Below are 22,781 nucleotides of genomic sequence, written 5' to 3'. Positions count from 1 at the left end.
CTGTAGGAATGGCTATTGATGAGCAGTCTCACATCTGAAGCCTCAGCAATGACAAGTGGCTTTGTGTGTAACACACTGGGTCTGAAGTGTTGCCCGGGAGGCTGCTGAACTCAAGGACAAACCAGAGCCTTGGTTCCTAATTCTCTGCGCAGGAGGCTGGGAAATGTCAAGGGAAGAGACTATTAAGACAGAGGGGAAGGGATTTGTGTATAAGGTGAGATATTGAACAAGCAAGGCCAGGGTGAAGCCTCTTCTTAATCTAGAAGCTTCCCAAAGTGTCCTCTAGCCTGGCAGGCCTACAGAGTACCTATAGGTGGGCATCTTCCATTTGACCCTTAAGAGAATGTACGTGCCTGTTACCTATCCCTGCCACAGAAGGAGCCAGCATGGGGCTGAGATCTAGTCAAGGTCTAGAAGACTATGGAATTGAGAATGAGGATCTGGCCCTGAGAGAGAAGATGAAGTGGGCGCAAAAGTGTTTGCCATACACTAGAAAACTCTGGCCACAGATGACAGTCTATTTTCCTTCCCATTCCAACTATGCTAAAAGTATAAAAGCAGCAAATGGCAAGGCCCCCTCTCCCAAAGTCATCTGGCCACCACCTGTCTTCAGATTGGCTAAGTTCTGCCAGGTGGCCTCTAAATCCTGCAATTAAGATCTTCCCACAAGTTCTGTCACCTCAGTATTTGGGGACTTTATGAAGACTGCAAGAATTCCCAAGGCAGGGTCCTTCATGGACAATCAGGTGGAATGTGGCAGGCATAGGGGATGACAAACCCTTATAAATTCTAGCTTACCTGTGGGAGGCATGAGAGCTGCCTAAGCACAGGCCTGCTGACACAAAGCTTCTGGAGGGTGCTGGGCTCATGGGGGAAAGGCTACAGAAAGGTATTCAGAATGTACACAGTGAGATCTGGTGGCCATGGGATGCACAAAGAAGGAATCTTGTCCCCTAAGTCAAGAGCAGTCAACATCCAGAGAACTAGACACCAAGGTCTAACCTGTACTCATGAGACCCTCTTGCTATTTTTGAGACTGTTCGGTTTTCCTAAGCCATGCCAAGGCCTGTAAGAGCTGTGCAGAACATGACATCTTTATGGTTTATGCTCAGTATGCTGGTGTAGAAACTTTGACACCCTTTCTAACTCTCCCAAGCATCCTTCAAATCCCAGAGTTAAGATTCCCAGGGTTGCAGTTGGCCTTCAAAGAGCTGAGCTAGGAGAGCCAGGATGAAGTGCTGTAGGTGCCTCATGGCAGTGTGCCTGAGCATGCCTTGAGGGCTCGGCAGAAGGCAGATGAAGCTGTTACTCTGCTGCTCACTCACAAGAGCATTCCATTTCAACGCAATCTCTGTTTGTGGGTTATCCCATCAGCGCCCAGAGCAAATTGTCTGCTGGAGGTTTTGACAGCAATGAGTTGGCAAAGTCATTTGATTACAAACTTTTATGTGTGGAGGACTGACGCCTCTGGAGCAGGACAGCAGCTGTTTTCATTTGTGGTTTGCAGACCGAGGTCATAGCAGGGTGAGAGCGTTGGATGAGGTGACCAGGATGGAAGTAATTCATCATTTGAGAAACGTGTCACCAGCATTGCAAGCTAGCATGTAGCCTGAATAGGCTGTCTCAGAAAACAAGAGCCTAGGTGTCAGATGAACAGTGGATTTGTTACCTCACAAATACCCTCCCTCCTGCACCTCCGAGGTTTGTCAGAGCAAGAAAGGACGTATGTGTATGTTTCTAGCTGGTGTTTCATGCTGCTAGAGAATCCACTCATTCAGTCATTCAGGAAAGCACTGTGACTCCTGTCACATAGCACAACTCTGTGCCACACCCACCCACCTCAGATGTTGGTCTTTCTATGATACTCGCTGCAAATAGATAGTGACTTTTGCTTTGGTCTAAACTTCTGCCTCTCCCAAGTTCATATGTAAATCTGCCCCTCACAGTGGTGGGGTAGAGGAATATATCATGGGAAGGTAGAGCCCTTAGCAGTGAGTTGATACCTTGTTCAAAGAGCCCCAGAGGGCTCTTAGGTCCTGTGGGACTTTGGGCCCGGATGGGTGCTGTAAACCCCACACAGAGATCTCTGGTCAGGGATGTGAGTGGCTTCTGTAGCCTCTGTTGCTGGGTCTGGCTAAGCACTTTGGTTCAGGCGAAGGGGGGTAGCATCAGACAGGGAAGTGGGAAAACATTTTTGCTGCTTCAGCTGCTGGGTCTGGCCTGACACTGTTTCCGCTTCTGCCTTGAGATGCCAGGCTGAACTGAGCCAGTGGGAGGCTCCAGCATGTGGTGCAAGAAGCTTCAGGAGAGGAAATCACTTCCCAAATGGCAGTCTTAACAGCTCTTACAAAAGAAGCTTTCAGACGGTGGAATTATTCTTGCACACCTTTACTTTTGTACAATCCCCCTATATACAGTTTTTGGGATGGTTCAGAGTCTGACAAGTGCTTCCTATTGGCTTGGCCTAAGGGCTTGGGAATACCTTGTCTACATATTTGGGAGTGGTCCTGCTTCTGCCTGGAGCATACATGACCTGTGGCAATGTCCTCACCTGCAGAGCAGGGTCTTGGGGCATGGCCGAAGCCACTTTATGGAGGGGGTGCTTATGGCAGAGTGAAGGGGCCTGATTTCTTGTGAGACTAGGAAGCTTCTGCTGTCCCCTAGGGTCCTCCAGGGCTTCACTTATCTCGACCAAGAAGCAGGGTACTCTTCACCATCCACCAATTGCACCTCAAGGTCCCTCCTGTCACAGGAGATTGCAGTAAGGGGGTTTGCTCACAAGGAGAGGATATGGTGACTAATCTTCTTGATCTGTTAGACTGGATTTTAAGTCACCATTGAAACATACCCAGTGTCTATTAGGGCCTTTCCAGACACATTTAAAGTCTAATGAGAAACTCACTCTGCCTGTGGTTCTCTGCAAAGGCCGGGGTCCTGTACTAAATATAGAGTGAGCTGAGATCAAGTACACCTTGCTCCGCATCATCACTGCAGACTGCAGATATAAAGAGAGCTTCTGCTTCCAGCCCCTGCCACCATGTCTTCCTTGCCATGATAAGCTGCAACTTCAAGCAGTGCTCCCAAGCAAGCTCCTTCTTTCTTAAGGTGTTTCTGTCAGGTATTTGATCACAGCATTGAGAAAAGTAGGCAGTGATGGCTTTTACCAGCTTCACATCTCTATGCTCCCAGGAAGTGCTTCGCGTGCTCTAGAGCAGCTGTGTGCCCCTGGGATGACCTTTCAGACAGCCTTTGAGTTATATAAAACTCATGAGATCTTTTTGCTGGTGCCTGGCCCAATTGCTGCAGAGAATACAAACAGGGTTGAGTGGAGGATCACAGGAAATGAGGGGCAGCCAGGAGTCCTCAGAAACCCAAGGTCCTTGGAGATTGTGGTCCCTCAGAGACTATAGGGAAGAAAGGTAGTAGCTGGAAGACCAATAGTCAAATAGTTTGGTGAGCAAGTGATGTATGTGGGGCTCTGATTCCAAAGCCTTAGAGTCCCATGAAGGGAACATGGTCTGGAACGCACTGTTAGGACTGTGGACAGAAGTGATTTAGACAAGGGGCAAGAGCATCAAGCATCATACCTGCTTGAGAGCCATTCACCAGTCAACTGTTGATTAATACATAATTCATTTTTGGACCTAGAATCACACCATTTGAAGCAGGAGTTGCCAGCCACAGCGATGCTAGTCAATATTCTGGAGATCCGGCACCTTACAGTGATTATAGCTTTTGTTCACACCTGGGGCCTGATCTGGGTGGACTGAGGTCTGCTCCGTGGGTGTCATCTGCTCCTCTCACCGGCTGGTGAGCTGAGTCATCTGAAAGTTGGCTCACCTACTGATATCGCTTATCTAGAACATAACCCATGGTCTTCCCCTAGCTGGAGCTTCTTTTTCATAGTCAGTTCAATGAGTCTAACAGAGGTGTCCTCAAGCCAAGATGACCTGGATAGTGGGACCTCTCCCAATTTCTACCGATGTAACAAGTCAAGACCCCACCCTGGGTTAAGGGGGTGAGTAACAGGGAACATACCTGACTTCATGTCTATATATGCTAGCCTGAGTGAGAGAAAGGGAGGGAAAGCTACATAGTTCTCTCCGAGAAGCCCCATAGCCTCAGGAAGACCATAGCCCCTTGTCTTACCTGTATTTTCAGAGCTCTCACATTACTTTATGACCCCAAGGTGATTTCCCCCCCCCCAAGGTGATGTTTTATAGTGCAAGTTTTCACTATTGTGTCTCAGAATGTGGAGTCAGCAGGTGAGGTGGCTCAACAGGTGACAGCTATTATCATAAAACCCGAGAACCTAGTTCATTCCCCAGGACCCACATGATGGAAGGAAAAGAATGGACTCCACAAGTTTCCCTTGACAGCCACACAAGCACCAGATTAAATGATAAATAAATGACCCACATATCAACCTACAGTTGGCTGGCAAGTCCTCCACACACAGCTGTTCTGTTCCATGCTTCTGTCCCTGGCCTCACTCATTCCTCAGTGATAAGTTCCAGGCAATCCTCCCCTCATAGGACTCAAAGACTTGGGAACCAGAGTTTCAGTAGAGAAGAATTATTTTATATGACACAAACTTGAAAAATTTCATCAAGGTATCTGCTTCATTCTGTTCACCTAAGGAGCTTGGACACTCCCATCCTTTGGCCCCCAACATGGCTATTGTCCACACCCAGCTCAGTGTCATTGGGACTGCCTGCTCCAGCTTACCATCTGCAGTGAAGGCCACTGGGTCAGCAAGGAACCAGTTTATTTTCCTAGGACATTTTGTGAACTATCTGGAGTCTCTGACCCAGGTCACACTATATTGTATGGTGGAAAAAAATAGAAGCAAAGCAAAGCTTAAAGATTTAAAAATAACACAAATAAACAATGTTCTTGTCTCAATGCATCTGTTTATGGTAGAATATTTGAAAGAAAGAACAGCAGATGCTGAATGAAGCCAGTACTCTTGGCAGACCAGGCTTAAGGAATGAGTCATTACTGTCCAGGCAGAGGCTGCGGGGACAACAGTCCACCCAGGTTAATCTATCCTAGCTATGTCTGCCAATGGTTCCCAAGCTCCCCTTCTGACCACTGCTATCCAAAGCCAAGGAGTTCCAAGGCCCCTCTCCCTGGGTGGTCACATAAGACATTCAGAATGATCAGAGTCAGGGGGCAAGTTCCCTGAGGAGCATCTGCATTAGACAGGAATGGATGTCAGGGAAGGGATAACTCTCACCATCAATGAGAGCTGAGAACTGTTGGGTAAGGGACACAGAAAGGGCACTGTGGGTAAGGAATTCGCCACCTAGGCTAGAGCAGTAAGGTTAGGAGTGAGTGCAGATATCTTGGGAGGTCAGTTTGGTCAAAGGCACGCCCACATGGAGATTGGGATGGTAGTCCTGACAGTACCACAGCTACTTTCTGAAGTTGCATCAACAGGAAGACTGCCTGGCCTTCCAATATACTTGTCCTTTGGGCATATTAAATATCAGCTGATGGACTGACTCAGGCAGAGGATGTATTATTTATGATTATTTATTATTTAACACAGAAAGGTGACTATGAAGCTCACCCCTTGTCACGTTACTGGCATTTAGAATCATCGTGACACCTGGAGAACGTAAAGCAAGTTGTAAGAGGAACCTCTGCAATAGTCCATTGTCTTTCTGGAATGCCTTAAAGATGGCAAACAGTTAGCCACACCTGCAGCCCTCATTGGAGGCAGAAGATTCTAATGTTGCCGATATGAGCACTCCTGTTGCTTTGTAGGGCACCCTTCTCTCCCTAGGCACATATCTGATTACGCCTAAACTCATCAGTATCACATACGTGTCCAATGATCCGCAGATGGGCATGAATATATTGGAGCTGTTTCTGAGTTTCTTAGAATTGTAGTCATGTTTATGTGCACAAAAAATGTTAGCTTCCACATGTGTAGATGAAGGTCCTAGCTGCTTTCTAGCAGGTCATAGGTACCTTTGAGTACTTTGTGCTGTGTCCCTCTCTGAGGCTGGGGACACATCACCCTCCCTACATTCTGTTGGCAGCAATTAAGATGCTACTGTGTAGCTCCAATCTGTGTGTGTGACTGTGTGACACCTACTCTGCTGTGTATGACAATAGCAGTGCTTGTATCAGCAGTGATGGCACGGGTCAGGCCTGACAGTAAGCATGCAGTCTCTAAACAAGCACCATTGAGAAGTTATCAATGGATCAGTGATTACAACAGAAATAGAACCAGAGTTAACATCGTGGATGGCAAAGCCCTCAGTAGATGAGGTACTGAAAGGGCAGAAATGGTAGCCTTCATATGGGACAGTTGCTCAGAGAGCTTTGACCTGGAGCCCCCAGGATGACCAGGGAGGGAGATAACAATCAACCTCAACTCTTTCTTCTCCTCCCATGTTTCCATTGTTGCTAGACCTGGAGGCATCCAGGACTGAAGGGGCCCAAAGCTTGTGCTTTTCCTGATGTCAGCAGATGACAAGGAGTCCAACTGCAACAGAGGTGTGGGTGCAGAGAGTTACCCACATTAAAGGGACAAGCGTGGATCTGGAAGTGAGTGGACTGACCGCTTCCAGAGGTGCTCAGACCCGTCCCTGCCCCCCCACTGTTTCCACTTTACAGAGCATACTCACATTTCGCACATCCCACACTATGTTGGGTGAGTAAGAGACTTTTAAGAACTCCATTCGGGCTGCAGGTACAGTGTTCTGTACTCAAGTTACCAACCTCGATGGGCAAATGAGTTCTTGCTGGCATTTAGCAAATGCCACCCCATGTGGAAAGGAGAACTGCTTTTGTCCAAATGTAGGGGACCTGGAGGCTCCACCCTCTAAGCCCCCCACCCCCCAAGTCTCCACTGTTTCTCTAGTTCCTGTCCCAAAGGCTCAGAAGACAGTACCTCCTAGTGTCAGCAACATCCCCTCCCTGACACCTTGCCTAGGCTGACTGGAATAGAGTTTTCCCAATGAGACAGAGACACATGAGTGGTTCTCCTAAGCTCTGGGGTGAAATCTTACCAAGTTCTTACCAGCATGACCATACTTGGCTTGTCTGTCTCTCACCAAGCCAGGGCTATACCCTGTCTAGTAAGGTTGTACTGCAGCCAAGGCCAAAGGCCTCTGTTCAGATAAGAAATAGCTGTTCTGGTTATCTTTCATTTCATTATTCATTAGTAACTGGACCTAGACCTCATGACCCCAGACACCTGTGGTATTAACAATTCTTTCTTTAAAAAGTTTGGTTCAGGTCACAGGGTGGTTTCAGTTCAGTGGCATGCTGACTTGACACCGGCATCTCCAAAGCCTGACTGGAAAGCTCATCTCCCAGGTCAGGGCCAGCTTGGCTGTAGATCCCGCACTCTCCTGAACATAAGCAGGGCCATGAGTCACCCAGCAGAGAGATTTGAATGGTAGAATGGTATATGTGTTAGAGCTCATCAAGTGAGAGTGGTATAGATGCCACCACACCCAAGTACAGTCTGACATCTGGGAGAGCACAAAAGGAGGCAAGGTGACTGTCAGTGGTCAGCAGAGAACAAAGGCATTGTCTCTGAAGACAAGACTCCATAGCCTTGAAAGAAATAAGCTGACATTCAATAATTCAAAAACTAGTCCTCTGAGATTTTCACCAGGGTGTGCCCCAGTCCATACCAGTGGGCAGATGTAGGGAGTCAGGGTCTGTTCCAGTGTCCGAACACAGCACGGTACCCACTTACCTCTGTTTGCAATCTTTTGAAACTGGAAGTCTTTATTTGACTCATTTTTTGCTGTCTAAGATAGTGAGGCATGCCTAAGTCTGAAAACATGCTGGTTTAAAATATTTATTGGCTAAAAAAAATTTAAAATTTTTATACAAAGATGATGAGAAAAATCTCATGCAAACTCTGGGCATACAATAAAAATAACTCAAATAGTAATATGATGATTTTGTACAAAATAATTCTTCTGAGGAAGGACTTCTGACAGCCAGCGTGGCTCCCTTCTCCTGGACAGGGATACACCTTCAGAGAAGCCAGTCACTCTTAGTCACCTGCAGGTGATAACGATCCACATGGGTGTCAAATGTCTGGTTGTCACTGTGATGAATAATGGGACCCATTTCTACTACTCAGGAAACAAGGGGCCTTGATCTAGGAACACCATGGGAGGTCTGCACAAAAGGGGGTGATTCACAAAAATCTCAGGGGAAGTTCTAGATAGTCCTTTGGAGTGGAGGCAACACCTCAAGATGATTACCCACATTTCCTGCTGCCGCTTTGCCACAAACCTGCAGTGGGTTTATAATTTGTGTATATTACAAGTAATTTGCATAATTAAAACACTTAAAGACTCGACATCTCATGGCAATTAGAAATGCATCAAACTGGGAACAATGTACAAAAGAGGGAGCTTCAATATGAAACAGTAATTCTCGGAGAATATCCAGCGCCTTGGCCCCCTGGACTGGGCAGAGCAGCCGGCCACTGCCACCTAAGTCCCCCCCAAGTACACACTCAGCTGCCTGCCACTGTATTGCATTTGCACAAACTCATCTCATCTTCCGGAGCCTGAGTCTGTTTTCCTTGTCCCGTTTCTTCAGGATAAGTATGAACTGGTTGAAAAAGTGCTCCTGGTCCTTTCGCTTCTGAACAAGACGAAACCTCTGGTCCCGGCCGTGCTTTTCCGCAAACTCTTTAAATGTGGTCCTGAAAGATAAAGAAAACCATTTCTGAGACATCTTCCCAGAGAATGGGTCTTGTTTTACCTCAGCATGACAGGCAAGCTCCCAGGGATGGTACATCTGCAGGACAACGGGCTATGAGGGGCTGGGTCATGCTGGGCTGTGACCTTACTTCACTTATGCACCTCTGGCCTTGGGAGCCCTATCTCTGCTGCTGCTGTATCCGTGAAAGCCTCTGCTCTTTTGGGACCACTTTTAAAGAACCACAGGAGAGGAGGGAGAATGAGACCCCAATGTGCCTCCGCCATGTGGATGGATGGATCTGGCTTTCTGCTGGCTCTGGGAGCTCAAGAAGTCATTGAAGTGACTGCCATGCACCTATGACCATGTTCTGATGAACAAAGAAAGCACCAGCATTCACTGTGAATCTCCAGGTATCCACATCCAAGCAGAGAGATATGTGTGCTGGGATGTCCAGGAGCACGAGACTGGCCCCAGATACTGTTCTCACGTGATCTTAGGAGGAACTTGAGACAGATCACCAGGATCAGCTTGGGCAACAGCCAAAAATACCAAAGGCCAGCTACTGCTGAAAATATCTAAGGAGCCTGAGCTTTGTCCACTATTTTACCCCAAGATTGAGCTGTACACACCTTGGAAGGGCAAGGTGATTTAAAGGGAGGAGAGAAGAAACATCCAAGGGCAGATCTGGCTACTTTTAAGATTACAAACAGCTTTGAAATTATGAAAATAATATATGCCAAGCATGTTTTCATAATATTTTAATATGTTCTACTGAAGTAAGTATTTTACTGTCCCTGTGTTTCCTGTTACACTGTATCCTTTCAACACACTGTAACATTTACCTACAGCACAGCTGAAGAAGAAATTTAGTATTAAATAGGAATGTGTTTAAGCCTATTTGGTTTCTCTCCCTCATGGTCTGTGGCCCTTGTGTGAGTGTGTGTGTGTGTGTGTGTGTGTGTGTGTGTGTGTGTGCATGTGTGTGAGTGCCTGTGTGTATGTGTGTGTATGTGTATGTGTGTATGTGTGCATGTGTGTGTGTCTGTATGTCTGTGTGTATGTGTGCCTATGTGTGTGTGCATGTGTGTAGTGGGGATGTATGTGTGATGTGTGTATATAATGGATTATATGTGTAATAAGGTGTATGTGGTGGTATGTATGATGTGTGTATGTTTGTTGTGGGATTTGTGAGTATGTAATGTGTGTGGTGGGGTGTATGTATGTGAAGGATCTATGTATGTGTGGTAGGTTGTGTGGGTGATATATGTAATATGGAGGGTACATGACGGAATGTGATGTGTGTGTAAATGTGTGTTGTGGAGTTATAGTATATGTGTCTGTGTCCTCGTGATGTGTGTGTTGCGGATGTATATGTGATATATGTTGATATATATGTATGTGTATATATATGGGTTCATGGTATATGTGTGTAATGAGAAATAAGTGATGTGTATATATGTTTATATATATATATATATATATATATATATATATATATATGAGGCTTGTATGAGTATGTAATATGTGTGCTGGTGTGTGTGTGTGTGTGTGTGTGTGAGATCACTGTATGTATATGTGGTGGGTTATGTGTGATATGAGTGTATATAGTATGTGTGTGTGAATGCTGTGGGATATGGTGTATGTGTATATGATGAGAGATGTGTGTGACTTAGTGTGTGTAATGGGTGTGTATTTGTGAGCTGTTTGTGAGATTTTTTTCTTCAATTTGCTCAGTACATTCTATATCCCCTTCTATCTTCATGACACTGTGGGGCTTCAGGCTTGTCACTAGCATCCTACCAATGAACAGCAAGGGTGCCAGCTATCACTGTTGAGTGCCTTGTGCTGGTCATGTGTTTAAGGGTCACAAGGGAGGACCTTGTGCTGTCTCTTCTGTCACTTTGTGAGGTCAGCACGATTGCTTCCATTCAGAGGATATCATAAAAACACATGGATTTCCAGCACCTTATCCCTGGCTCAGGCCAGGCCAGAACTTAAGCAAGGTTCCAGAACCAGCTCCCACCTCCTCACTGCATCCATGCCTGCCTCTCATGACCACTCCTGGGCAGATGAGCAGGTCAGAGCTGGCCCAGCTCTTTGCCTGGAAGCCCCCCTTTCAGATGACCAGACACACATTTGGTCTTTCCTTAGCACTTCCGGAGGTCCAAGCTGCACACACTCTTTCCAATTCAGAAAGTCCTCCAAACAGGAAGAGTGATTGCAGAGCACCAGGCAGCCAGTGTTAGTTGTGGACTCAATTATGAACCAAACACATTAGAGACCATGCTATGGAAACCCAAGTCTTCATAGAAAGGAATGACTAATATACACTCCAAATGTAATATTGCTAGTTACCATTTAAAATAAAAATATATAGGCTGGAGAGCTGCTGCCACAGTTAAAAGTGCCTTACTAACCAAGTATAAAGACTTGTGTTTGGGTCCTACATAGTAAACCAGATGTAGGCCTGCACACTCCTATAACTTTGCCCCTGAGAAGACAGAGGCAGAAGAATCATTAGATTGTAGAGTCAGGGCTTGCTGACCTTTTGAACATTGTACCAGAAATGCAATTTTCAGGGGCATTTACTTAGTATATCAGACTGCCAGACTGAGAAGTACCAGATTCCCAATGGGCTTCTGTTGCCAACAGGTCTTTCCAGTAAATATTTCAATGTCTTTGAAATGTTGTTAGATATAATGAAATAAGTTCTGTAATAATGACACATTTCTGGACCCAGAAAACATCTGGTGTATATCTCCCTTCTTACCTGGGTGATACTTTAGATTCTTCTAGAAGTTTCTTGAATTCTTCTTTGGCTAACAGCAATTTACTTTTCCTTTCTTTGTATTCTTCTTTTATTCTTGTCTTGACAAACTGCTCAAATATCTTAAAACAAATGCAGGTAAGAAAGTCATCACACTATTGAATATTAGAAATTAAACCTTGTGTGCCAAAGCCAGCACAGAAGCCCAGCATCTGAGGAAAGTGGTTCTTTGTCACGACTATAGAATCTGTAAGCGAAGCTCTCCTGTTATGATACTGCTTACAAAACTGAGATCTCCAAGAAACACAGCCCTAGTTCCCACAAGGCCCAGTGTACTTCCTCTATGCAGGCGGCACTCCTGGGCCAATCCCCAGTCAGCCCAGCTCGGAGTCTTGGAGTGGGTTTGGACAGCTCTGTTGTGCTCTGGAAGCTAGACGCCCCTCCCTCTGAGCCTCCCCTCTGCAGTTTGAACTCTGAGTGATGTTCACATGACACACAACCTACCAGTACTCACATCATTGTCAAAGCATTCACAAGATGCATAATCTACTATCCTCACTTCTGTGGTTCTGGAATTGGCCTTCACGTCTCTAAAAATGACATGAACTTGCAAACATAGAGGACTGTGGCATCTCCGAGTCCCACACTCTAGTTTCCAGGAAACCTCACTTCTACATGTGGGACGCTGAAGGTTTGGGGTGCATGAGGGGCCTCTCTCAAGGATGTCAAGTACTATCTAGACTGTTCCGACCATCGGGGTAGAAGTTACAAAAAAGGAAACCTGACCCAAAGTGTATTCTGAATAACCAAATAGCAAACCCTGTTCCCAGTCTAGGGCATAAAAATACTGTCTGGTGTGCAAACGGAATTCAGCATTCCAGAGCAGGCTGCTTTTTCTTGGAAACCAGGTACCACACAGGACTATGAACTTCTCTTTGCTACTTCCCATAGAATGTTCTCTCGCTGCTGTTGCTTGTTTGTTTCCCTTATTTGAGACAGGATGCCATGTCTCCTAGGCTGGCTTTGAACTTGCCATGAGCTTCTGATCCTCCTGCCTCCACCTCCTGAGTGTGAGGATTGCAGGTGTCTGTCACTGTGTCATCTAGGACTTTATGCGTTCTAGGCAAGCATTCTGTAAACTGAGTTACACCCATAGCCTCAATGGTCTCCTTTTGTCAGAGGGAGGCTACTCATTGCTCTGACATTAAAAAACTTGTCACTTCCAGACCATAAAGCCAAGGAAGAAGGACAAAGTTGTTCTAATCATAATGCTATCCAAGCATCCAGAACACTAGAGAATAAACAGAAGATTGTTTAAATATTTATGTAAATATAAACAAAACCATCAATTAAAAGCCCGCATGTTATTTTACCAGTATAGTCCATAACAGCTCTGTATCAATCCACACAGATCTGAGCGGTATTGACTGGTCCCCAGCAGCCCTGCCAGGGGATGATGGGGGAAAGGGAAGTGATGGCTCACTTAAAGGCAGCATATCTCTACCCAAGTACTGTCTTGCTGTTTCATATCTTCTGTTTTGTTTCTGATATTTTAAGAGAGGGGAACGTGTCTTATTTATGTTGCCCCCGATGTCCTAGAAGTCTTGATCCCTTTGCTTCAGCTTCCTGACGCCAATACCGTGCCCTTGTCTCTGACCTATTCTTTAATAGTGAACTTCTTACAGGATGCTACACAGGAAATCGTACTCGCCTCCAGAGGTCTCAGCAGCGCTAAAGTGAAATATTCACGAGTACAGCTTAAATTCTGGCCGTGTGCACACACATTTAAGTAAGAATATGATTGGGTTATTTTACCTTCAAGGTGAAGTGTGCTCTCTAGCAGTCCTCTAATTCAAACAGAGAAGAAGCAAATACAGGCCTGTTAGCCAAATAAAAACGAGGGGCTCCATCATCAGCTAAGTTTTGCTCTATTAATTTTAAATGTGGGCAGAAAGCCTGGCTAGCATTGGGGTCAGAGCATGAGAAATGCCCATCTACTTCCCTGCCTAGAATCGTTTATCTACCTAATCAAATGATTTCCCTTTCTCTCCCCTTTTTCTACATTGCTTTATGCAAGCTGCCATAACTTAAGGTAGCAGGTATATTTCCCCTCTAACAAATTACACCAGTTTTACCCAAATTGGAGCATGACTTTTTAAAAGAGAGCACTGGCCGTTATCTCGTTTTCTGTGGGCTCTGGTGTCATAAAATGAAACTCTTCTTGTTACCATAGAAACTGGACTGATTAGCGCTCCCCAGGCCTGGCTCTCTGTTTAGGTTCACTCCATCTTCTTTGCAGCCTGGATAACTTCACACCATGAGCCTTAGCTTCCCCCTGTGAACACGCTGCCATAGGAGGACTCTGAGAGTCTGTCAGATGCTTGCTCTCCAATCCATTTGTAATCTGGACTGTGCTTTCTGAGAGAGGCCCCAGGCACTCCTTTCCCTTTCTTCCGTGGCATTGCTGTGCCGCTGGTCATACAACCCAGCAGGGATGGGCATCGGTTCTAGAGGGCCTGGTTCATGAAGACCATGAGGATGGCTCCCTTCCCATTGCAGCACATTAAGAAAGTACTGACATTTCCCTTGGTGGTTTCACAGGGACAGCTGAAAAAAAATTTTGACAAAGCAGTGGATTCTTGGTGTAAGAGGATTCAAGATGTAGAAGAATGTGCCTAGGCAAGTGTTACCCAACCAAGGACAATCACAATAGCCCTTGGAGGCTGGCATCTGCCCCCTCCAACCTAGGTTTCTGGACCAGCCCAGTCTCTCCAGGCTTATCTGGTACAATAGGTTCTTCCCCTAGACACCAGAAAGTGGATGATGATTAGTAATGTCTGGCCCATGAACCAGTTCCTTCCTACCTGGGCCCTTGCTCTCCTAGACCTGTTAAGAGATATAACTGAAGCACCAAATTTAAGTTGTTGGAAGACATCATACTCAACAAAGCTTTTCTTTTAGCTTCTTCTAAAATGATAATCGTCTCTAAAACATACTAATGACATGCAGAAAACAACAGGTCACATACCAAAAAGAAAGCAAAAACATACCCCAAACAAAAATGACTATTTGCAAAAGCACAGCCTATATATTTATAGAATGGCTTAACACATTAACTGTTTCTAATGACTCTTCACACCCAAGGCAAGCCTGCCTTAGGAGTTCATAGCATCTCATGTTGTAGATGAGCTTTCATTCCTTCAAAGAACAATTGAATTTTTGCTTTTTAATAATGCAACAAAATGGTGAAATAGTATCAATTATTAAACTCTAGTTTTTTTTTTTTTTTAGGTATAGAAGAATACACATGTAGCCCAAACTCAGCACACTGAATTGTGGGCTTAGTGTCCTCACATAAACTCCACAAAAAGAATCAATTCCAAGTTTATGGAAGACAAAGTTAGAGATTCTAGGTGACTAGTTCAAGACACTCCTGTGCTTCCCAGCCCCATACGCAGCCTGAGAGAGGAAAAGATTTTAGTTAAGGAGGAGGAATGATGAAGGGTCCCCAGATAGCTGACACCACTTGGGTGCTGCATTTGTGCCATCTCAGTGTCTGCTTATAGCTAGCAATGGCCGCAATAGAAAACTGCACTCTCTGATGTTATCCAGATCTTGATAAGAATATGCCAGCTCACACATTAGCAGGTTCTGGAGACCCTTGAGAACAACCTCTCCTCTCTGCTGACTCTGAAGCTCCTCCTTTTTTTTTTTTTTTTTTTTTTTTTTTTTTTTTTTTTTTTTTTTTTTTTTTTTGCAGTTGCTTTGTGTCTGAACATACATGAAGTGGGAGCCAGGGGGGTGACAGGGCCTCAAGAGGAATCTGGCCAGCCTAGTGACTACAGTTATAGCACTTTGTCCTTGAAGCTCTTACCTGCGTTCTGTTCCACAGCCCCCAACTAAGGGGTGGTGTCCTCAGCCCCCCCGCCCCCCTCTGCTACCTACAGCATACCCTCCTGCCTCCCAGTCATCCCTCTGTCAACATAACCTGAAAAAGCAGAGTTGACTCTGTAAACTTCTCCACAAATAAACCTGAGCAGATGCCTGGCAGCACCCACTGCAGCCCATCCCTGACCTTTTCTGGCACCTATTTTCCAGACCAGTATTATTTACTTTCTTGCCTCTGGCCACTCCTGGTTTTTCTGACATCTCACTTTAGATGGACTGGTGTTTTCAACTCACTGAGTGCAGTATTTGGAATGGGGTTGATGCTCCAAGCTTTGCAATTTGATCTTAGAGGTATTGCCTGCATGGGTCACAAGCGGACAGCAGGACAGAACAGTTCCAGGCATGAGACTCCCCTGCACCTCCAACCTCACCCGCAAGCTCTCAGACTGGCAACAGACTTAGCTAGCCTGCTTTCGGCTGTCTCTGGCTGCCCATCTCACCTGGCCCCAGCATTACCTGTTTCCGTTCCTCAGAGTTTAGCAGAAGATACCGTGGGTCAAACACAATTTTATGCAATTCTTTCTCCCAAGTCGAGAACGCTGACACCTGGGGAAAGATATTCAATAGAGCTGCGGTTAGCATCCGCTTCTGAGACTGGGGTGTGCTGAAATGATCCGCAAGGTTTTTGTTCCTTTGCTTTTGTTTTTGTTTATAAAGGCAGTATTAAGGGTGAACTCAGGAATGTGCCTTGTATAAGAATGTGGGATACATCAAACACACCTGAAAATTAACATAAAAAATATGAGGAAATTTAATTTCTAGATGTACGACATTATTGCTTCTTCTAGCATCTTCCAGGACCCTTCCACGATCCACACTGCCTGCAGGAATGGGAGGAAGCATTTCAACCTCATCTCTGGAATGCTGAGAGGATTCTTCTAGATGTTCTCCAAGCCCTTCAGGCCAGGCCACAGCAGCATAGGAAGCCTGGTAATAGGCTGGTCTTAGCAGACTTTCAACTGATATTTTAAAATTAATAGCTAACAGTCCTCTTTCTGTTCTTTATGGTACTTTTCAGATATATAGAAAATGTCAAAGAATATTGCAGAAAGCTCTCATACCCGCTTCCATGTGTCATTTGAAAATTAATTATTTTATCTATTTATATCCCAAATGTTGCCCTCTCTCAGTATCCCTGGACAAATTCTTCCCTCATCTTCCCTGCCCTTCGCCTCTGAGAGGGTGGCTCCTATATATCCATCCTCCCCCACCCTGGGGGCATCAAGTTTCTACAGGATTAGGCATATCCTATCCCACTGAAGTCAGACAAGGCAGTCTTCTGCCACATATGGGCAGGGCCTCAAACCACCCTATGTATCTATTTGGTTGGTGCCTCAGTCTCTGGGAGCTCCCATGAATCCAGGTAAGTTAACTGTTGGTCTGCCCAAGGGATTGTCATCCCTTCAGTTCCTTCAATTCTTCCCCCCATTCTTCCATATAAGTCACTGACCTCCATTCAGTGTTTGGCTATACATCAGTCTCAGTCAGCTGCTGGGTAGAGCCTCTCAGAGGACAGCCATGCTAGGCTCCTGTCATGCATGTCCTTTTGGGTCTAGGTTATTCTCACTCAGGATGACATATTCTAGTTCCATCCATCTATCTCAATTATTTTTTTCTGTCCTAGAATTTCATGGTAAATGGAGTCTCACATCTGCTAAGGTCCCTCACACTGGGTCCTTTTTCCAGATTATCCTTATTTCTGATTACCCTGGTCCTTGGCAAATGTGCTGCTCTGGATTTTTATCCTCCAGCCTAGAGGATGACAACAGAGCCAACATGCCTGTTCAGCACACGGTACCCGAGTCTACATCATCCTTGTGATGCATTAATAATGGGGACCCAGGACCCAGGTTGCGGTGCATGCCTGGTGTTCTCTGGACAGGTAGGTCACTCTCTGTGCTTTGCATACCACATTTTGGCAAGAGCCATGTGCACTTCCCATATAGGAGGTCATATTCTGCCTTTATGGGCTGATTTGGAATCATTTTGGTAAGGTATCCTTCCACCTCTAACAGTGACTCTTCATTCTGCCCTTTTTCAACAGCCGTAAGGACATCTGGATGGACGTTCATCTCCTCAGTAACTGTCCTGTACTACCTCATTTTTGTGGCTGCCCAGCTACCTGAAATCCAGCTGTCTAGAGGTCTGTGGTTAGGCCCCAGTCTCTAAGTCTCTGCTGTGTTCATATCCTGCCTTGAATGCACTACTTCACTTGATAGCTTTTTCAGGGCTTTGGGTTCCTCTGTACACTGTGGGCCTTAGCCCTCCAATCAGCTGTCTTCTCAGAAGCCCTGGTTTTCTTAATGAGAGGACAGAAATAGAATCCGACACCTAGGCATCGGCACATTGCCACTGAGAAGCTCTTGCCTCCAGATTCTCAGCTGATAAACAAGGGAACATTTAAGTCATTTGAAAATAATTTGTTCACTTAAAATCATTGACTTAATATCGACTCTGCCTTGGCCCCATGCTGTGTACTAAGGATGGAAAGAAAAATAAATCAAGACCCTGGTATGAGAAAGTCCCTGGTCCTGGGTAACAACGGGTGATGGAACTAAGAGGTTCTCAAGGACTGTTCTGAAATAAGGATACTCATCCAGGCTTAGGGAGGGACTTAGGAGGATGCTCTCAGATACACTGTGCATTGTTGTTCATGAGCTGTAGAGAAGGTAAGAATTAAAGGGACTGGACAAGCCTAGGGTGAAAGAACTCACAGGAGCCTGGGGACAAGTAGACACACAGAAGCTCATGCAGGGGACTCTGAGATGGTTAGAGCCTGGATCTTATCCTGAGGGTAAGGATCAGATCTGATACATGTTTGGAAAAGTCATAGAGATCTAATGGGGGAATGGGACCTTGGGCAGGCAGGGAGGGAAACTAACCAAGTTAACAAAACAAAATTCACTCGTGTTGTTTCAGTTTGTGTCTCCTGTTTTGAGCATGTATTATGCAGTTCATGAAGTTTGTTTGGGATGCTGTGGAAGCTGCCAGAGATACTGCCTAGTTGGAGAAAGTAAGTCAACAGGGGAATCTTTGAAATGGCACACATCACCTGCTTTGTTTGCAGCTCCATAGTTGTGTGAATAACTATAGAATCCCATCACTGTGGACTGAGCTTGTGCCTTGGGTTCCCCTCTGAAGACAAAAGCCAAGGTAAACTGTTCTCCTGTGACAGTGACACACCGGTAAGATATTCCTGGGTGAGGACCTGCTTCAACCAACAGAGAGTTTTTCCTAATAAACAATTCTATCTCTCTAGTAATCGAAATTCTTGTTGTATATCCCACAAACCCTTTCACTGGTAAGGTGATGCATGTCCACAGAGAACTGTTGCTGACATAAGGAACAAAGGATTTCTGGGATGGTGACTCCCACAGGTGTATCTGGAGTAGTAATAGACATCTGTGGTCAGACTCACCCAGCTCATCCAGACTGGCATACTTTACTATGGTGACCACCTGCGAAGGGTCCTTCAGAGAGGTCTGATGATAGCTATCAAGTAGGTCACACACCCAAGTGCAACAGACTGTCTAGATTTTGGGAGATCTATAGGTATAAGAAGGCAGTGTAAAAACATATCTAAAACTTCTCAGAGGAGCTTGTCATCCATTAGAAGGAAAAAAAAAGACACTCAGATTCTGTCTACAATTTACAGTGATAAACCAACCCAGTCATATCACCCAGGACCAGGACAGGTCCAATTTTCATGGCAATGCTGGCATACTGACTACTTTTTGGATCCAGAGACCCATGCCACTCATTGCTACTTTCCTGACATTGTCACCACCATCTGTCACCTGATGCTTCTCTGATTATCTATCATTTAACTTGATTTGGTCTTAAATGGTTGAATTCTTCAGTAATGTTCAGGACAACTTCTGCGACATTTCCCCTGCATCTCACTGTGACATGTGTCCCCAGTCCTCTCTGTAGCCACATTCTGTGACTGCTGTCACATGTCCTGATATCCACAGGATAAGAGCATCTTGTCCATCTACTACCTAGGTGACCTGCTGCTGTCCATGTCAGTAGGACAGTCTCAGTGCTTCTAGCCCCACCTTCATTTTTTACTTATCCCAATGTTCTAAATCTTCTGCCATCATCAGAATACTGAGAGTGTTCTTCATGAACCAGTGAGTAGTGGTCCTTTTCCTACTTCTAGCATCTCTTCCTAGAGATGGCAGTTGGGTTCCCTGTACTTCATCTCTGCTGACTGAGTTCTAAGCTATTAAATCACTTCCACACTGAGGAAACTGGGGTTGTTTGTCCTGAACCCAGGCCCTGAGAGGAAAACACAAGTCTAGAGGTGACTGGAAAGGGAGTGAGCTATCCTGACAAATACAGTTTGAAGCCTTTGTTGAGGAGTAATATCCCAGGCAATGGCTGGCTAGTGTGAGGGTCCAGAGGCGGCAGAACTTGTGCAGTACTGTGTCTTGAGAAGCTAGTGTTGAATAGGATGTGGATACAAGGAAATCCCCTATGCATGAGGAAGAGGTGACCTGTTTGGAACTCCAGGAACTTGGGTTTTCATATCATTGAGATCTCCATTGGTCAACATGTGAAAACAACCTTGTAGACAAATCCAGAAATATTTCTCAGATGGAGTGGCCAGACAGCAACCCTGGGTTGCAGCATCTGGTGGTGGTCACCCACTGTGTCTGGGTGAAGAATGTCATCTCCAAGTAGTTCCCCATTCCCAGCATCATTTGACCCACTCACACCCTAAGCTTTATCAGTAACTCTTCGTGTGAAAGCCGAGTTCCTCTCCTCTTCGGTTGGGTATCCAGTAGCCTCCTAGTCTGATCCTACATCTTTCTCAGTTCTAATATAACCCCCTAAAAAGCCTGTCTGTAACCTGCTTCTTTTGTGAGCCCTGTGTACCTATGAGCATCTGCTCTGGCCAAAGAAAGCCTGTAGAGGACAAGATCCCTTCAAAGTATGCCAAATCCTGGTGGTTGTCAAGCTTCCCACTCCGTAGATAAGTATGGGAGGTCCCATCAGACTTTGAGGGCAATGATGGAGGAGTTATGCATGGAAAAGGACTGCCATCTGGGGGGGGGGGTATGTACAAAGCACAGCCAGAGAAATCATTCCACCTCAGTCCCAGCACTGACCAAGCCTCTCCAGAAACCAGGGAAATCAGATTTTGTGCTTCTCCTGAGGATGATTCAGCTCTGAGATAAATGGATTTCATTTAAACAAAATGATTGGACACATTCAAAGCCAGCCAAAAGTGCAAGGATGAAGGTCCTGTCAGGCACTGACAGACCCCGACCATCTGGGGTTATTATTGTGAGTCAGACCTGAGCAGGGGCGTGGGAGTGACCAGAGCTGTCATTAACCATCCTGTTAAAGCAAACAGAATATTCCCTTCATCCTTCCAGCTAAAATGCCTTGTAGTTTCTGATCCTTGAATTGCATAGAATCTGGAGATCCCAGATGCTCTGGAGGGAAAAGTACTGGTACTCGGGTGATGGCTGTATGATAAATCTCAGTCCCACAGAGGGTGTTGGCAGGGTAGATAATCCAGGAACTAATAGTCACATGGGGTTCCAACTGATGCCTCCACTGGGGTGCTGCCATTCACTCCTGCAGTGTGTGATCTACAGTGTCTATCCATATATCCACATTGCCCCTCTGGCACAGTCGGGCTTCAAGCCTGTGATCTTTGATATCACTGACAGCAACTGAGAGCTGGCCTGGCATATAGTTGGCTGCCACCTCTGACACAAACCCAGGTCCTTCTGACACTAATGCCCTTCACCAAATTTTGTTACCAAGCACTGTATTGTCTCTCTTGATTCCCCGGAATACTGAGATGACTGCCTTAAACCTGGACCTTAACTACTTAGCCAATTAGAAATGACTTCTCCTTCATTAGCTATGAAGTGCCCTCGGAGGAAGTGATCTGACTCTGGGACACTCAACTTCTGACAGCACCATGGATCTCCAAAGCAAGGCCTGCCTCAGTCACAGTCTCTCCCAAAAGTCCATCCTTTCCTTCAGCCCCAGGGCCACGAACAGAGGTAAAGACATGTGTTCTATGCCTCTTCCTAGACTCTAATACAATGAATAAAGTTTCTATTCAATATAATTATGTGGTAAAAATTAATTTATGTTGGTGAAAATACACAGGAAAAACAGAAAGGTATGTGGAGTGACCTGTTGCCACAGCTGCTGAGAGACCCCTAGGGCCCTTGGTTATGAACATGTCACCCAGTCCTCCAAGGCTCTTTTCAGTTCATGTGAGCATGCAACCCTTTCCAACCTTTCCCTTCCATCCCCTCTTATCTCTCAAGCAAGGATACAGGGTCCTTCCTCCCTAAGTAAAGAGGCCAGAAGGGCTCTGAAGTAAGAAAGACAACTGGAACTTTGGCCATGTTCAAGAAGGGCTCACAGACATGTCTTCCATTAGCTTTTTATGTGTTTGTGGTCCCCAGCTGATGGTGCTGTCTTGGATCATTGTGGAACCTTTAAAGAGGTAGAGCCTTGCTGGAGGAAGTGGGCCACAGGAGATGGGCTGTGATATTTTATGGCCCAGCCCCTACTCCCTGTCTACTCTTTGCTTTCTGGTTGAGAAGGTGGTGCAACCAGGGGCCTCAAGCTCCTCTTGCCTCCATACTTCCCCATCAGGACAGACTTTATCCTCAAACCTTTTGGCCAAATCGCCCTTTTCTTTCTTTCTTAAGTTGCCTTATTCAGGTATTTTGTTACAGAAATGAGGAAGATAATGAATGTAAGTCCTAAAGATTCAAATTACACATGGAATGCCTTCACTTTGAAGGAGCATTGGTTGTTTTCCTGTGCCTTTCCAATGTCTCTTTCCTGTGGCCTGTCACCTTGTGTAAGGGCAGAACCTTCCTTCTTTTGAATGTTGATCTCTTTATTGGATTCTCTGAGCCTGTTTCAGGAACTTCTACTTATGGCTCTGATGTCCCTGGAAGTACAGGTGGCTGTAGATGGGACAAAGGTATCAGGGCTGGCATGGGAGGCCACCTTCTCCATTGCTGGACATGAAGTTGTGTTGATGTTTGAGGTCTCCTATGTATAGCTCTAGCACAAGGGCTTGGAACAGATGGTGTATCTAAGAAGTGAGGGCAGAATACATGGAGACTCCCAGATTTTTCACAAGACCCCTCTCTTAAGTTCAGGGAGGTCTGTTTTTCTCTTGGGTGGGAGTGGGCCTCAGGGAGTAGAAAGAGGGGTGGTCCCTGAGCCAAGATAAGCTGCAGTGAACTGTAGGTAAATGTGGGAGTAAAGCCTGGGCCACAAGGCAGGACTGCCACTAATAAGGATGCACTGTCTTCACATTGGGACAAATCATTCTGAGCCCCACCTTTGGTGCTTGCAGTCTTGCCGAATAATAGCTCTGACA

General features: G+C 45.7%; 1 protein-coding gene across 1 annotated transcript in view; it reads right to left on the bottom strand.

Moving 5' to 3' along the window:
* Positions 1 to 8,535: 8,535 nt before the first annotated feature.
* The window catches only part of TCERG1L (transcription elongation regulator 1 like), a gene marked incomplete at both ends in the record, with an annotated part of 171,935 nt that continues 157,689 nt past the window's right edge, over positions 8,536 to 22,781 (bottom strand). The window contains 3 exons of the mRNA XM_080911783.1: positions 8,536 to 8,692; positions 11,462 to 11,580; positions 15,863 to 15,952. Coding sequence (XP_080767909.1) covers positions 8,536 to 8,692; positions 11,462 to 11,580; positions 15,863 to 15,952 — 366 coding nt within the window. The remainder of the gene's footprint in view (positions 8,693 to 11,461; positions 11,581 to 15,862; positions 15,953 to 22,781) is intronic.

Source organism: Micromys minutus (genome assembly GCF_963924665.1).
Source record: "Micromys minutus genome assembly, chromosome: 2".
Lineage (NCBI taxonomy): Eukaryota > Metazoa > Chordata > Mammalia > Rodentia > Muridae > Micromys > Micromys minutus.
This window is presented reverse-complemented; position numbering and strand designations above follow the sequence as displayed.